Genomic DNA, 17,185 nt, shown 5'->3' with positions numbered 1-17,185 from the left:
TCTTCAAGTTAAAGATCTGCATTATTTGGGGGGGGGGGGGGATCAGGGAGGGAAAAAGGAGAAACATCTGTAACAAAAATAAATTAATTTTAAAAAAAGATCTGCATTATTAATGACTTCAGATTTTATCTTTTGTTGCCGTTACTTTGCTAAGGAAAAATATGGCATATATAGACACTCCCTGTATTCTATATATGTTTCAAATATCTAAGAAAATACAATAGTATCTGTTTACTACTTATGACTATTGTTGGCTTGTTTTGTGTTGCTTTGGCAAATAGAGGTCGTTTTCTGTAACAAAAAAAAAAAAAACCCTCAAAAAACACAACACAACGGAAAGGAAAGACTTCATTCATGCAGGACTATCAGTGAAAAGAACTAGGACAAATACACAGGAAGACAAATGAAAATTTAAGATACACATGTTTATTATGTTTATTATCTGATTTACATTTGACAAAGCAAAGGTAGGTGCAACAAAGAGCTGTTGACAAAGTCAAGCAAGCCCCAGATATCAAACCACAGTATTTCCCTGGCTGTCCAGCGGGCACTCTGCCGCTCCTGAGCTGCTGTGCTCTGCAATGCAAACCACTCAGCGTAGACACCATGGTGTTACACTCAGAGTACAGGTGACATCAAAGAAGTGGACCATTACACACTCAGAGCTGTAGTTCAGGTGTCAAAAGTCAATGTTAGTAACCAACAAGTTCTACTAATTATGTATTAGAGTGGTCAGAAAACAAGAATGAAAACAGGCTTTGAATACTGTATATAATATACCCTTTACAGAGAAGAGTCTCTTGTTGTGAGCTAACTCTTATTTCCTCCCTTTGCCAAAGTCTGTTTATTTGTGTCAAATCAAGGATATATAGTATAAAACTTTTTAAAAAACTAGTTTAACAATGTTCACTAACTTTTTCCTAAGATGCATGCCTAAGGTTATTTACAGAAGATTTGGGATCATCTTAATTCAGGAGAACCTTTAATTCTGAGCTTAGGAAGCTATCCTTCCTACTATATAATAGGATACTCAGAAATACCTGAGGTATAATCACTGAGAACCTTCTTGAAGGAGGAAAATAAAGACTGGAGCTTCCTATACTGGCATAAAAGTACATACAGTTAATATAGAAAAACTGAAATGTTAAAGCATAAGATAACTGAGGAGGAACTGGCTACCATGGCTCAGTTCTTCTTACTATAATTTGCGCAGTTTGTTATAATATAGAGATTCTCAGGCTGTACCGAAAACAATTTTACGCAGAAACTTCAGAAAACAGTAAAACCCAACTCAAGACAGAATTTATTTCTAGGGACAGGCATGCACAAGTATATAATTATCATGATTCTGGTGGAATATCAACATCAATCTAATTTTCAAAAAACTTAAGCCTGGTTCTCTTTAATCACGTGTGCTTTATTTGGCTGTGAATACACCCTTGCCCTGCTTCCAAAGTGATCACTTTAACATTGGTTATAGAAAAGTATACTGATGATACAGAACACTCCAAAATCTTAATTTATAGTATTTAATTTATAGATATTTATATAATAGACATAACTCTCATAATTTAACATTTTGTACTACTCTGGGCCCTACATTTTCTTACTTCCTGATGTCTCTTAGGAACTGGCAACAGGAAGATTACTTAGAGAATAAATAAAAAGCTTTAAGATTCAGCAGAAATAAGTACCCCAGAGTTACTTTATGAAGTAGAAACTCAAACACTGTTTTTAAAAAAGCTAAGTGGGATATTTTAGAAACATAACATCAGGAATTCTTCTGGCCAATGCCTACCACATTCAGGGACACTGACATTCACCGACTGACCTGATGAAATCCTTTTCAAATATGTATGTGTACCGTCTGCTGACCTCAGCATGACTGAGAGAAGGGGAGAGAAAAGGGGATGATACTTTCACTTTCTGTTTTTAAGAAATTTACCTAGAAAAGTTTTATTGAAAGATTCTAAAAAGCATGGAGAACTCACACATTCTTACCACTGCATGATGTTGGTTTTTCTATCCCTTTGAGCACATAGTTATTCATGTAGGAAAGGCACCTCAAGAGAAGAGAGAAAGGACCCACCTCTGACCAGTGGGAACCATAGGAGCAAGACTCTTACCAATAATTCAGAAAATTCCTTTCAGTTAAGTCCAAACAAAGGAGCAAAACATGTGTCAATTAAGCACCAAAAAGTAAGTTAGAGCCTCCATTTTCAAAATTAAATTAATTAGCCTCATTCCTCATTTTCTCTCCACCCTGCCTCTCACAGGTACTTCTTTCTGCACTGCCGTTTAAAGAAAGCCATGCCCTCTGATGAGCAGACCTTGATCAGCAACACCCAGAAAGCAGATCTGTTTCTTCCCAATTCAAAGCCAATTTGTCACAATGCTGAATGCTGAAAACAAATTTCCCAAGTTTCATTGTGCTATTTCACATATTTTGTAAAACACAAAACAAAAATACAGAGAAAAAGCAAAAGCTCTGACTCCCCGATTAAAAAGTTTTTTCTATAATTTCACAGATATCTAGAAAAAGGCAGATGTGTTTTAACTTTATTTTACATTAAAAAACCAGTCTCAAAGCAAGCACCTGGGTTTTACTTCAGCTTATAATAAATAATTTAATGTGCCTGAGAATTTTTGTGCAAATACAGGTCCTCTTTCATTAAAAATATGCATAGCACTTTGGAAAAGTTTAGTTGCAACCAACTTTCCTTGTTAAAATGTATAGACATACATATTCAACATTCTCTAATTCCTGATTGTACTTCTGATTTAACCCCATCCAGCCTCCAAGGAAATCCAATTATGTTGATATTCCTTGGCCACTACACTTACCAGAAGAAATATCCTGCAAAAAAGTTCCAATTAACCCTTATTTCCTTCTTAAAATACCGCACCCAATGTTGTGTTTTTTTGGATGTTGTATAAAAATACAAATTTTAAAAAAGATAATAAAATAATCACAAATACAAAAGGAATTTGGGTGGTGTTTGGGCTCCCAGAGACTGAAATAGAGAGCAACTCTATTAAAAGGGTAAAATTCCTTGCTTGCCAATGCTGTGAGCTTGCCGTTTGGTGGGAGTGCAATTTAACCAGACATCAACAGGGGAAAACATAAAAGCCACCTCACTGTTGTCTCAGTAACAGACTGAGCTTATTCAACCCAGCAGCCTTCCAGAACAACTTTCTCGAGGCAACAGTCAAAGCTGCTACTTTTCTCTTCCCACCTCCTCCTGACCTGAGTGGTCTCTGCTTATGCTTACCAGAAGTAAATGGGCTAGCAAAGTAAGTATTCCTGGTATATTTCAGTATTACAAAATTTCTTTTCTGGTCACTTTATTTTTGACACAAGAAAACCCAACTTAAGGAGTATATTAAACCTTTGTCCCTTTTCCATCTCCACTCATGACCCATTCATTTATACTTTCAATTTATGAGACCTCATTCATTAGGGTCTCATCCCAACTGTTCCTAAACTTTCGTTTTCCTCTTCCCACATTCACAACCCCTCTGCAACATTTCTTTTCTCAGTTAGACCAGACCACATGTATCAGTGCAAATCTATCCTTCATGTGCTAATTTGTGTACAAGTTCAGTTCACTGCTGAACCTCAGTCCTCCTTCAGGATATCCATTTTAGGTGAGGATGTGCAAACTGAGGTGCCAAAACTACCCATCATAATGGGAAGACTCTGATTCCTCCTCAACCCACTTAATAAATTGCTACCTGAATTTAAATAAACAGTAGAGTCTGGTCTTCGAAGACCAATTTCTGCCTCTTGGCCTCTTCCATCTTCTTGGGCATCAGGGGTCTTGATCACTCTGGCTATCCCCAGTCTCTTCAGCCTGTCCACTAAGTTCATCTTCAACTGGCCAACATCAGGAGGGTTCCGGGAAGGTCTCAAGCCATACATCTCTTGGAGGAATGTTTCAGCCGGTCGGGAGGCCAAAAAATTTTCAGAGAGGTGTACTCGAGACTCAAAGGGCAAAGGAGAAGGGCAAGGTGAGTGAGATGGTGAATTTGGGGGCGTGGAAGGGATAGCCAGGGATTTAGGGAGAGGCTGAAGGAGGGGGTTCTCTGAAACTTGGCTGTGGTATACTTTGGCAGAAATGCCTCGCTCTTGTAGCAGTTTAGCCAAGCTCATGGTGCTACTGAAGGTGACAGTGGAATCTCGTCGGTTGGTGACTGATTCACCAATGCTGAGTCTATAGGACATAGCAGGAGAATTCACTGCCGTGTTTGATGAACTGCTACTGCTACTTCCACAGGACAATGAAGGGAATCCAGAGCTTAAAGAAAAAAAGCACAGGAGAGACAATTTAAGAATAAGAAGCCATCCCCAAGTCAGTATTTAAGTAGTTAACAGTAGTTATCCGCAGTAAATATAGAGGAATAGGCAACATATCAGTAACTGAACTCTGTGGTAGAGATCTGAGGAATGAAAATGTTGATATGTTACTTCAATAATTGGTTAATAATTTGTGATTTGTAACTTAGTTATTAGCTTATTAAAACATTTATTTTTATAAGTTATGAAATTTTATTGTACTCTTAAATTTATTCTTAAATTTTGATAGAAACAGAAATTTAAATATTAAAGAAAGTAACCTCTAGAAATTTTTATTAATATATCAACTCCATAAAGTGAAATATAGCAGGAGACAACAATCCATAAGTAAAGAATTGACTTTTAGAAAACATAGTCTTTCATAACTAAACCTTAGATGCTGATCTAAGGAGAAATGTATTTCTTTTTAATCTTTCAATTCTATATTACTGAAAACAAAGTTCTAATTGTTAAATTTCAATTTTCAAGAATGTTAATTCCAAACAATAGTAGTATAAGGATATCATGGAATAAATTTTTCTCAACCTTGACTAAAAATGTGTTTCTGGAAAATTAAAAATAATTAAAAACTTTAACAGTTATTAGAATATTTCTTCTTATTTTGTTAAAAAAAGACTAAATAAGAACTGGTGACAGAACTGGGGGGGGGGGGGTGGTATTTTCCTCCCTTGATCAAATGTTACAGTATTTAATAAACTTTCAACAAAAAATACTCAATGTATTAAGATATCAAGGTTTTTAAAAGATAATGAACAAAATGCAAGTTTAGGATTACTAAGTAAATTTTCCAAAGTACCAACTTATGAAAGCAGCAAAATACAAACAACTGACTGCTTGGTTAAACTAAAAACCTCTAAACTGATGAGTTGTATATACTGTGCTGCAGAGAGCCACCTCCCTGTCCCTACTTTACTGCAGAATTTGCTTGTCCTTTCCCAAGTTGTATACTTCATTTGATGATGTCAACCTGAATTGAGCCCCCTCAGGAACCAATTTTATAAAATTTATCTTGTTGACTGTAAGGACAATGTAGAAAGATTGCAGATATGTCTGCTCATTACAGACTATATTGAGATCTTTACTGGGTATCACCCAAATGTTTCCCTAAACAATTGATTTGTTTCTATCTGATAGACACTGTGAATCATAATGTATTTCCCTCCACATTGGCAGCTGGAAAGTTAGGACTCAAATACATGATTCACCTCGTCAAGTATATAAAACTTTATGGTACAATTTGCACACTAGCTTTATTCCTTTTCCATTTTATAGCCTTACCCTACTTTTTTTTCTTCTCTTCTTCAAGTTAACAATATCACTGCAATAGTCTACGTATTTTTGAAAACTACCTTAGATTCTATTTGGGAACTGGTAGGATAGAAATAGCAGCAATATGGCTTATTAAGTTGAGATCCCTCAACTATGTATTGGAATATCACTGTTCTGGCCTGTGTAGTAAATACTTTGGCCTTGCCTACAGGGGTCTGGCCTTTGCACTCCACTTCTGGGAGGTAATCTAGGCCATATCTGATAGAAGTGTCTTTGTTTAGGATGGAGGCTGGCCTCAGTAGATCTTGGGGTGGGCTTGGCCACACCCAATAGTTGTAGGGTAGGGGCTGGCTATGTCAGAAAGACCAATCTTTTGATTTAGGGTGGTGCCTTTGGGTCAGTGGATCTGGAGGAGAGTTCAACCATATGGGTAATCAATCAATAAAGCATGCCTGTGCACTGAAACTTCAAAACAAAATCTGGCCCTGGCCAGTTTGGCTCAGCAGTTAGAGCATCGGCCCATGAACCAATGAGTTATGGCGGGGGTGGGGGTGGGGTTCAATTCTGGTCAAAGTCATGTACCTCGGTTGCAGTTTGTCCCTGACTCTGGTCGGGTTGTGTGGGAGGCAGCCAGTCAATGTGCCTTTTTCACATCACTCTCTCTTCCCCCCTTCCACCCTATCTAAAGATAAATGGGAAAATATCCTTGGGTAAGAATTAAAAAAGCAAAACAAAATACACAACCAAAATCTGGACACTGAGCCTTGGGTGAGCTTCCCTGGCTATGTACACGATCATACATTAATGCCAGGGAAGTGAAGAATCTGGAGGACAAGGAGAGCTTTACAAGTGGAACCCTTCCAGGCTCTGATCTATGCATCTCTTCCTTTGGCTACTTTTAATCTGCATCCTTTCCCTGTGACAGACAGTCACGTAGAGCACAATAGCTTTCAGTGAAGTTCTGGGTCCTGTTAGCAGATGGTGTCAGAAGTAAGGGTACTTGGATATGGAGAGGACGAGTCCCTTCACTCTTAACAGTTTGGCTAACTGTGGGTGTAGTCCCAGTTGGGCCGTTTACTACCTATCTGCCCTTGGACCAGTCACATGAACTTTCTATGACTTTTTCTTTGTTTACACAACTCATACTCACTTGCTCTGCCTACTTTGATCCAATGAGAAAACACAGTGTGAAAATATTATAAAGACAAATTATCACACAATATTAATTAAAATTCTGGGAATTAAAATGAAAGTGATTTTTAAATGAAATTCATGAAAACATAGTTGAGGTAAGAAGTCAGGCCTCAAATTGCCCAGACCTACCTGGGGGTAACCTGAGTGATATCAGAGGGATGTAATATCCTACAGGTGGTGAAGGTGAATGTCGAGTTTGTGCATGACAAACATTTTCCTGGGTTTGAGGTTGCAACTGAAGCAGATTTTTAGGGAATCAAACACAAAATTGAAAGACCACATTAATAATGTAAAAAGTTAACTATTTATTAATAATACAGCACTTATCAAGTGTCATTTGTACAAAAATCCCCAAATCTGGAAATAAAAAATATATAAATATTGTATTAGTATTAATTAGTTAGTATATACAGCTGAATCCTTTAATCCTTTAGAACTGAAATTTAAATGGATTAAAATAGCTTAGAAACAAGAGAAAAACATATCCTGATAAAAAAAATACATTAAAAAAAAAAAACAACCATCACCAAGATTTAATCATTCAGTCTTTCTAGTCAAACTGTCCACTCTAGTGGTTCTCAAAGTGTGGTTCACACACTTTGTGGAAGTCTACAGGTTAAAGCTACTTTCACAGCAATTCTAAGATACTATTTGCCTTTTCGACTGGGTTGGCATAAAATCAATGGTGGGTAAAACTGCTGGCTCCTTAGCAATAAGCTGCACTAGCATTCTTCACTGTTATCTACGCATAGTATTAAATAAAGGGGGAAAAAGCCAGATTCACATAAGAATGTCCTTGAGGAAGCAGTAAAAATCATTTATTTAATCTTGACTCTTGAATCTTTTTAATATTCTGTGTGATGAAACTGGAAGTAATCATTAAGTGCTCCACCGCAAACCGAGACACTAGAGGAAAAGCATGTGGCCAACTGCGTTGTAATTTTTTCATACACCACCACTTTTACTTAAAAGAACTAATAGACAAACTAGTTATTTAGGCTTGAATATCGGTCAGAAATGTTTTTGAAAATGAATGCAGTGAATCTGTCTCTTCAAGAAAAATAGCTGGCAGGATTTGCTGCCACTGACAGAATTTGAGCTTTTGTGTAAAAATAAGATTTTGGAAAACTTATATCTACCACTGAGGGCTTGAAAGCTTCCTAATACTAAAAGACAGAAAGGTGGTGATAGTAATGTGATTTTCATATATTACATAATGAAATGTGTCACTATGTAGATGATCTGCATAATTCAGTGAACCAATATTTTCCAAATGACCAATTCATGCTGTTACAAAATCATGCATTCAATGTGTAGGACAGACCAATAGGTTTTAATGTAATGAAGTATGAAAAGTTCAATGACAGGGTTTCAGATTCCATATTGCTACAAACCTTAAACTACAACTTATCAAGTTTTGGTGTAAAATCAAAGAATATCTGCAAATGCCTGAAGAGGCTATTAAAATACTCTCCTTTTCCAACTATATTTCTATGTGAAGCTGCATTTTCTTTGCACTCTTCAAACAAAACACAAACTATAACTGAATGTGGAAGCTGATATGAGAATTTATCTTCTATTAAGCCATAAATTAGAGATTTGCAAAATTGTAATTTCTCAGTTTTCATTTCTAATATGGTAATTATCAATACATACAACCCACACAGACAAGCTGTCTGGAATTCTCACTGATTTTTAAGAGTGTAAAGAGGTCCTGAGCCTAAAGTGTTTGCAAGCCAGTGACTGAGTTGATCACTCTCTGCCCAGTTTATTTATGTGGGCTGGCTAAAATAAAGTAGAATTAGAAGGCCACTAAATGCTATAGATTTTTATCATCGTACAGTATGTTATAAGACTAAGTACACTGCAGTGAGATTAAGTAGAGGTAGTCAGCTGGCCATACAGTAAGTCAGGATGCAAAGTACTACTAGTTACTAAACTATATTCAACCAAGCACTCTTCTCACCTGTAACTGGTCCACCTGATGATGTAATGGGTGGTAGAAAGATTCCTGTTACTAGCTTGGGATCTGTAGGTTTCTGTTCCACTTGAAGAGGTTGCTGAACCTGAAAAGTGATACCTTCCTCTTCATCCTCTTCTAAATCTGAGAGGTGATAGATGGCATCCTTGGGCAACTGGGTAAAGCCTTTAGTAATGACACCTGGTCGTGGGTCAAGAATGGTTCCTAAATTTGGTTGAGCAAGCTGCTGCCAGTGGTGCAGAGTTTGTGATCCTGAATATGCAAGACAAAAATAAATAAATAAAAGGCATGTTGTAAATTTCTCACAAATATTAAATCGTAAAGCAGAAGCTAAAATTACATGTGTAAAAAAGTAATAATAATAAAACTACTTATTTTGTCTTAATATTTTGGTAAAATTTGCAAATTGAAGTTCTCTGTGGAACACTGACAAGTTGCTGAAGATACAAATAATAATTTTTCTATTTCAAAAGTTAACTTTAAAAACGAGATCTAAAGCAGGGGTGAAAGAAAACAAGACAGCAGGCGTAATAGGCACGAAGATGCTGAGGCAGTGATGAGAAGGAAGATACAGTATGTGCCTCAGATGTGGGGCTGTTATTTTCCCAGGTGACAAAAATCAATGCTTCCTTGGCTTATACATTCAAGTCAAAAGCCAGGATCATGGCATGTAAGACACCTTGAATTTTCAGTGTATTTTTTGTGTGTGTACTTGCTCATGACTCTCCTTTCCCAGGCTTGCAGGGAGAGTAGGAAAATGAAGGAAATGATAAAAGTAGGATATATACCCATGGTTCCTGTCTGTGAGCCCTGGTTAATGATTACCTCAAGCAACTGCATCAGATGCAATGTCTAATTATGACATTAGAGTTATTTCATCCTAAAATAGCAACTCTGACAAATACTTGCATGGATCATTAATGAATAAAACTAACATACAGAACCTTTCAGTCTGAGGGGTCCTCACAGGTCTCCTACTCAAAATTTTTTTCTAATGCAAACTCTTATGATAATAGCAGAGAATCATTTGAAGACTGTTAATTTTCTATAAAACAAAGGAATTTATTTTGAATTCAAGTCCTATCTTAGGAGAAAACAGAAACAACTGAAATTAACAGACTGAAAAGAAAAATACAGGCACATATGTCTCAAAGTAGATGATAGATATTATATTACTGGGGTAAAAAACGCTTTTTTGAAAAAAATGTAGAGGTGAAAGTATTACATCTAGATTATTTTTACTTATCATATCCCATTTATCTTACCATAAAATCTGCCATCAACAATATTCCTTAGAAAAGGACAAAAAAAGATTACTCTTCCTCTCTCACATTTATATTAAAAATATAATTAGTAAAAGAGAACTGATGGCTGGTGACTGGAGAATGCAGATCTCTTCATTCATTTTCCACAAAGCCGCCCAAGCAATGGTATTTAGGCACAATAAAGATATCTTCTGCACATAGTGTTCTTACAATTACAATACAAATCTCAATTTTAGGGGAAGGAAAGGCCAGTAAGGAAAATGGCTTAAAAATGTCCTTTACTGATTTATTACCTTCAAGGGGCTTGACAATTTGTAATTTTTCAGGCATAAAACACCGAAGGCAACTGGCACTGCTGCAGTCTGTTGTCTCTGACTGGTCAGTGCAGAGAGAGGCAAGGCTGTCAGAGCCACTAATCCCTTCTTTTTGTTCAGCCAGAACCTGGATCTTCCGCTCCCATTCTTCAGCAAAGAACTGCTTCTCACTTAAGTAGTTCTGTCGCCGCAGACTAAGGCGATGCAGTGCTGTAGCCAAATCACCATCTCCAGAGGGTTCTGGTTGGCTCATTTTCTGAACGTTCCTGTGGGAAAATCACATTCACTGACTAGGTCTGTAAGGGTCATGAGCACCACCTAGACCTCTCCTTTCCACATGGTGAATATTTAAAAGACTAATCTTAACAACACAGTAATTTCTCTTAGATATCTAAAATACAGGAATAGTAACAACAATCCAAAATCATTTAGTACTATACATCATTTTCTTTCTTTTTTCTTTTCTTTATGTTTTAAAATGTTTTCTTTATTGATTTTAGAAAGAGAGGAAGGAAGAGGGAGAGAAAGAAACATCCATGAGAGAGAACATCGATTGGCTGCCTCCCACATGCCCTCCACTGGGGAGCAGGCCCACAACCTGGGCATGTGCCCTGACCAGGAATCGAACCGGTGACCTCTTGGTGCATGGGTTGACGCTCAACCACTGAGCCACACCGGTTGGGCTATATATCATCTTTATAGATCACTACAAGTGACTTCAGACAGGCAAAAACACAATTTATTATTATGTTATGTTTACTGACTGTTCTATTTCACTTGATACATGAAATTATAGATATGACCATCTATAAATTGTTTTGATAGTCAAAAAAGTAAATATTATCATATTTCGTGAATCTATAATAACACTGGTTATAAAAGGTTCCATTATCTTATGTACTACTAAGAATGAAAAAAATGCTATTCCTTAATCAATGACATGCCACTAGCTGCAAAACATAAATAGAACATTTAAAAAGCAAACAACCAGATTTATAAATACTGCATTTCCATAGTTCTGTGACACATATTTTTTTGCCAATTTTTATAATTGAATATCAACTCAGCAAGCTGAGTTGTAGTTGCTCCTGGCTACTATGTGTGAATTCACACATATCTGCTTGTTCAATCTTCTCAGGTAAGGTAGTATTGATACATATAGCTGCTGTGGGTGCAGAACATGCTCACTGTAGACCAGGCAATACAATAAAAAAACCAGCATACCTGTAATGATTTCTGCATTAGAAAAGATTTCTCTCAGGTGCCAAACATCTATCTTTCAAAAGCTTCCAGTTTACTTTCCAATAATGCTATTTCTAGTTAATATGTAATTCAATGAACTGAATTATAAATTCAGTTTAATGAAAAGTGAAAAAAAGTCTAAGTTTAAACAAACAGAAAATTAAGAGCAAGCTAGTTTTCCTCAGTAGGCATTCACACTCATTGTTTATCCTAAAGGCACCAAAGTAGTTGAGATTATTAGCATGGAGTATGAAAAAGTATCATCTGATACTATGCATAAATGCCAATAACTAAACACATTGAAACAAATTTGAATTTGAACAAGAAGAAGAGTTAGACTCAAACTCTGTCACACCAAAGAAGAAAGTGGTAAAGAATTTCATACTTTAATGAAAACCCCATTTTGAACACACTTAATTAAATGTAGCCTTTTCACTCCAAAAACTTTTATGGTATCAGTAATCGGTCTTACAAATAATGATATACGGTATCATTAGTGAATGAAAACTGAGAGTTCCAGAACTTCCTTGGGACAGCACAGAACAATGCTGGAATTTGAATATGTGAATCTGTTATGTCAATGCCACAGGAAATGCAGAACCACTGCCATGATCTACATTTCTTACCCTGGAACCTCCTCCGAGTTGCTCCCCTGGCTGAGGAGTGTTTTGTCCTCTGTTTGTGGTAAACCAGACTCAAAAGGTTTTGCTGTCATGATGACACTTGAGTGGCTGGAGCCCGGAATGGACAGCAGAGCTGGGACTGGGACAGGGCAGCCCCGTGTGTCATTGGCAATCTTGACAGTATCAAATATCCGTTTCAGTTGGGCCCTGTCAAAACAGAAGTATTCATTATCGCTAATCCCTACTGCTAGAGTGCTTTAGAAAAGAGACATTTATGTACAATTAAAAATAAAGCCACCCTGCCCTGGCTGGTTTGGCTCAGCAGTTAAGAGCTCGGCCAGCAGACCAAGGGGTCCAGGTTCAATTCCAGCCAAGGGCAAGCACCTCGGTTGCAGTTCGTCCCCAGCCCTGGTTGGGGTTGTGTGGGAGGCAACCAATTGATGTGTCTCTCTAACATCAATGTGTGTGTGTGTGTGTGTGTGTGTCTCTCTCTCTCTCTCTCTCTTTCTCTTCCTTCTTGTCTCCCTCCCACTCTATCTGAAGATAAATGGAAAAATATCCTCGGGTGAAGATTAAAAAAAAATAAAAATAAAAATAAATAAATAAAATAAGCCACCCTGAATGCCTCTAATGTTGGAGAGAGATCATTAGAAAATAAACTTAACAGAGAACTCTCTCATAAATGTGAGTGCTAAGAATTAAAAAAAAACAGAAAAGTACGCAAATTTACTTCTGAATCTCATAATACCTATCACTTTGGATTGTGGCTTATTTTAAATTTCCATCCCAATGGTTGAGTAATAACACATATATGATTTGTACTTACTTTTGTTTAAAAAGAGAAGACTCCTCATCCAAACTCAACTTTTTACGCATGGTCCCCTCAATCTCAGAAGCCAGAGATTCCTAAGAAAGAATTTGAGATTCCTATTGTCATTATGTAAGAAGCCTGCTAGGAGAAATGAATTGTCCTAAATGAATTAACGAAGTCTCCAGAATGCAGTACTTTTGGTGTTACAATAAAAGAAAAGTACAGCCCTGGCCAGTTTTCTCAGTGGTTAGAGCGTCAGTCCATGGACTAGAGTCTCAGGTTCGGTTCCCGCTCAGGGCACATACCTCGGGTGCAGTTTGTCCCTGCCCCGGATGGGGTTGTGTGGGTGGCAACCAGTCGATGTGTCTCTCTCACATGGATGTTTCTCTCTCTCTCTTCCTTCCTCTCTCCTTCCCGCTCTATATGAATATAAATACAAAAATGTCCTTGGGTGCAGATAAAAAAAATAATAATAATACAAAAAAATATAGAACAATAAAGGGACATTCTGGAAATGCAACTTTTAAATAAGAACCAACTAATTTTTTAGGAAAGCAGTAGCAAAAACCAATATAATAAATAAAAAATATTACTTATGCAGACATATAAAAATAAAAGGTATGAAAGGCGACAAACCAAGATGTTAATAGTGATTCTGTGGAGGGCAGGATTTGATGGTATTTAAGAATTTCTTTTGGCTTCTCTGTAATTTCTAACTTTTCTATAATAAACATGTACAACTTTAATAATATAGAAAATACAATAAAATAAAAATAAGCAACCTTCCCCTTCCCCTGGGCAGGGTGAGAATTCAACTAACATGGGTGGCATGCTCAGTGGGGTTAAGCTGACAGTGACTGGGATTGGAGGGATTGGTGTGAACAATATGAATGGAAAGAAAGATGTATATATGTTTGTATGAGTGTGTGTATAAACATATATCTATTTCTTAGCTTTATCTAGCTATTATAGTATTGTGTTGATGTCAATTTCCCAACGCTGATGGTGGAAGTGTGGTTATGTAGGAGAGTGCTTTTGTTTTTAGTAAACATACACTGAGGTACTAAGGGGGAATAGGGTGCATCTGCAACTTGCTGTTAAATGGTCCAGAAGAGCCCTGACCGGTTTGGCTCAGTGGTTAGAGCGTCGGCCTGCGGTCTGGAGAGACCCGGGTTCGGTTCCCGCTAGGGGCAAGTACCTTGGTTGCAGTTTGTCCCCGGCCCTGGTTGGTCGTGCGGGTGGCAGCCACTCGATGTGTTCCTTTCACATCGATGTTTCTCTCTCTGTTCCTCTCTCTCCCTCCCACTCTACCTGAACAAAAAAATGGGAAAGTGTCCTTGGGTGAGGATAAAAACAAACAAACAAACAAACAAACAAAAAACTCAAGATTTATGAAAAGAAATTTTGGATGCTCAGAGCACTATTTGCGTAAGTGGGATGTAGTGGGCTTAGGGTAAGAATGATGCAAGTTCAAGTAGCTCTGTGGTACACAGACCTAAACCTAATTTCCCTGGGGTTCATTTAATATATGCATTATAATAAATCTGGGTGGTCATCTGTTAGAAGGAAGGCTGGAATAAATAAGAGTATGAGGTAGATGTAGATAAGCAAGATTAAGGCCTAAATCAAAGGACAATCCATGTTATCTCTTCTTAAAATGCTTTACACCATCAGAAACCACTCTCAGGATAATCTAATATCAAACAAGTTTCCTTAAATACAAAACATCTTTCTCAGTTTCTCACCCCAGAAAAAGCTCCATATGATTGGGAGTAGTAGAGATGAGCAGCAGGGCCAGATCTACTACGAAGTTCCTTTATTTCTTCTTGGGATTCATGTAACATTCCTAGACACTCCATATTCCTGTCTTGTAACTCATGTAGCTGAAAGAAAGGGTGGTAATTAGTGTCCTCTATTATATTCTAAAATGACAATGGGGAAAACAAAACCTTTGGGATAAGTATTAATTTTATCCAGAGGGCTGGCTAAGTTTATCAACATAATATATATTTCAAGCTGCCAGAATTAGGAGTGTCTTGGTCAGAATTATACATAAACATGATTTCTTAAATATCTGAAATGTAGCTGAGACAACCATAACCGTCAATTCATCCCCTTAAAAACTTATAGAGGAAATATAATCATTATGGTCAAGTCAGATTTAGCATACTGTTATATTTTTTAAACATCATTCTGAAGTCTGTAAATGATAAGATTAAGTCTACAAAATATTGTTTATGATGTCAGAGTGGCTCAGTGATCCTAAACAAGCAGTTTCTTCTCCCTTGTTTCAGAATCTTCTTTATTGTTAGATTTACAAAGATGTTACAAGAGTACATACTTTTCAGAGTACATTTTAACTTCTAAAATTAAACTTCTAAATTTTCTTCAAGTATAGTATGTGGCTGTATATTAGCATCACCAGGGCTGGGAATGCTTATTAAAAATGCAGATTCTAGGCCCTCATTCTAGACCTACAAATTAGAAAGTCTTAGGGATGATACCTAGAAACTCCATTTAAAATTCATCCTGCCAGGTGATTCTTATGTTAAAATCTGTTGGGGTAGTTAAGGTAAACTGGTAAAAGGGTCATATATTACTAAATAATCTTCTAAAAGCCACCTGGCCAGTGTGGCTCAGTGGTTGAGCGTCGACCCATGCACCAAGGGGTCACCAGTTCCTTTCCTGGTCAGGACACATGCCCAGGTTGTGAGCCTGATCCCCAGTAGGGGGCATGCAGGAGGCAGCCGAATGATGTTCTTTCTCATCGATGTTTCTCTCTCTTTCTCCCTTTCCTCTCTCTAAAAAATCAATAAAAAGGAAAAAAAAAAAAAAAGAATCTTCTAAAAGTCAAGGTTTTCCCCATCAATCAGTAAGGATGTTGCCATGTTATTAGTTTCAGAGAAAGAATTTCCTAAATGTTTACTTCTTAGCTCTCATAATTTCATTTGATCCTATTATTGTTATTTTAAATCTTATTCACAAAGATGAAAGAAGCTATTCATTCCTCCCTTGCTGTATTACACAAGATAAAGATTTCTTTACCTCCAATGTCAGTTGTCTTTGGGCATCTTTGGAAGCTTGTAGGTGAAGTCTCAGTTCTTCCTTCTCAATCACATGCTAAGGACATATTAAGAGACATGTGAAGCCTTTCCATATAAAATAGAGGCTACTCTCTTTCTAAAGACATCTTAAGGGGTATAGTCTATGTAAAGACCTATAAAAAGTTGATGCCTGCCCCTTGGGGCCTCAGGCTGCTGGAGCCAGTTCTGGTGGCCCCCTGTCAATCAGGCATGCAAGATCCCCTCCCACCTCCGTCATCCACCCTCCCTCACAGAAGCTGTGTGCGTTTAGGAAGCATTTGAATCTGCCACACCTTAATAATTAAAAAATTAAAAAAAAAAAAAAAAAAAAGTTTACCTTCCAAAAGCCAAGCGTAATAACATGGGCAGAATACAAAACCCATCAATGTGTTCAGAAAACAGTGAGCATGAGTCAATAATTCACATCACAACTTTCTGAGGAAGTTCTGACCCCATTTTACTGTAACCCAACCCACCATACTTGTCACATTATTTCTGTAAATGATTACCTGTTAACTAATATGTCACTACAGATAAACAGTTTGTTTGCTTAAGAATTCTAGGAACTAACTTCAAAGAAGCAGACTCCAACCTTCAGCCATTCCAGCTTCAGGAGATTTGCTGAGCTCAACCAGTGAGCTACCTGAGCAGATTGTGCTGGCTTGCCTGTAGCCCCTCAGTGGAGAACTCCTTCCTTTTGATTCCTCTGTTCTGTTTTATTTTTTCTTCCACCTCCCTCCTTATAAAAACCCCTGCCTGTGTCCAATTGTTAAGATGGTCTTGGTGACGGGAGTCCACCATCTTCAGGCAGCCAGCTCTTGAATAAACTACCTTCTTCTACCAGCCCCTGTCTCTTGATTATTGGTTTTTGAGCAGCAGGCAGCAGAACCTGGGTTCAGTATCATTACAGAGAGAAATAGTGATTTGAAAGTAGTTATTCATACTTCATGACAGAGAGAAGACTAAAACAGTAATCAGTTTAAAGCACTTTAAAAGGGCAGGGGCCGTGTTTATTCTGCTTAATCTAGCACTTAGTACAGTGCATG

The 17,185-nt window shown here is 37.3% G+C and overlaps 1 protein-coding gene across 3 annotated transcripts in view; it reads right to left on the bottom strand.

Moving 5' to 3' along the window:
- Window positions 1–406: 406 nt before the first annotated feature.
- The window catches only part of TRAK2 (trafficking kinesin protein 2), a 62,516-nt gene continuing 45,737 nt past the window's right edge, over window positions 407–17,185 (bottom strand). For all 3 annotated transcript variants that reach the window (XM_036253843.1, XM_036253844.1, XM_036253845.1), the window contains 8 exons: window positions 16,102–16,176; window positions 14,802–14,939; window positions 13,072–13,151; window positions 12,249–12,452; window positions 10,360–10,646; window positions 8,787–9,053; window positions 6,950–7,055; window positions 407–4,298 (listed from right to left, as the gene is read on the bottom strand). In XM_036253843.1, the coding sequence (XP_036109736.1) occupies window positions 3,620–4,298; window positions 6,950–7,055; window positions 8,787–9,053; window positions 10,360–10,646; window positions 12,249–12,452; window positions 13,072–13,151; window positions 14,802–14,939; window positions 16,102–16,176 (1,836 nt within the window). In that variant the 3' untranslated portion in view covers window positions 407–3,619. The remainder of the gene's footprint in view (window positions 4,299–6,949; window positions 7,056–8,786; window positions 9,054–10,359; window positions 10,647–12,248; window positions 12,453–13,071; window positions 13,152–14,801; window positions 14,940–16,101; window positions 16,177–17,185) is intronic.

Source organism: Molossus molossus, unplaced genomic scaffold, assembly GCF_014108415.1.
Source record: "Molossus molossus isolate mMolMol1 unplaced genomic scaffold, mMolMol1.p scaffold_m16_p_11, whole genome shotgun sequence".
NCBI classification, from domain to species: Eukaryota; Metazoa; Chordata; class Mammalia; order Chiroptera; family Molossidae; genus Molossus; species Molossus molossus.
This window is presented reverse-complemented; position numbering and strand designations above follow the sequence as displayed.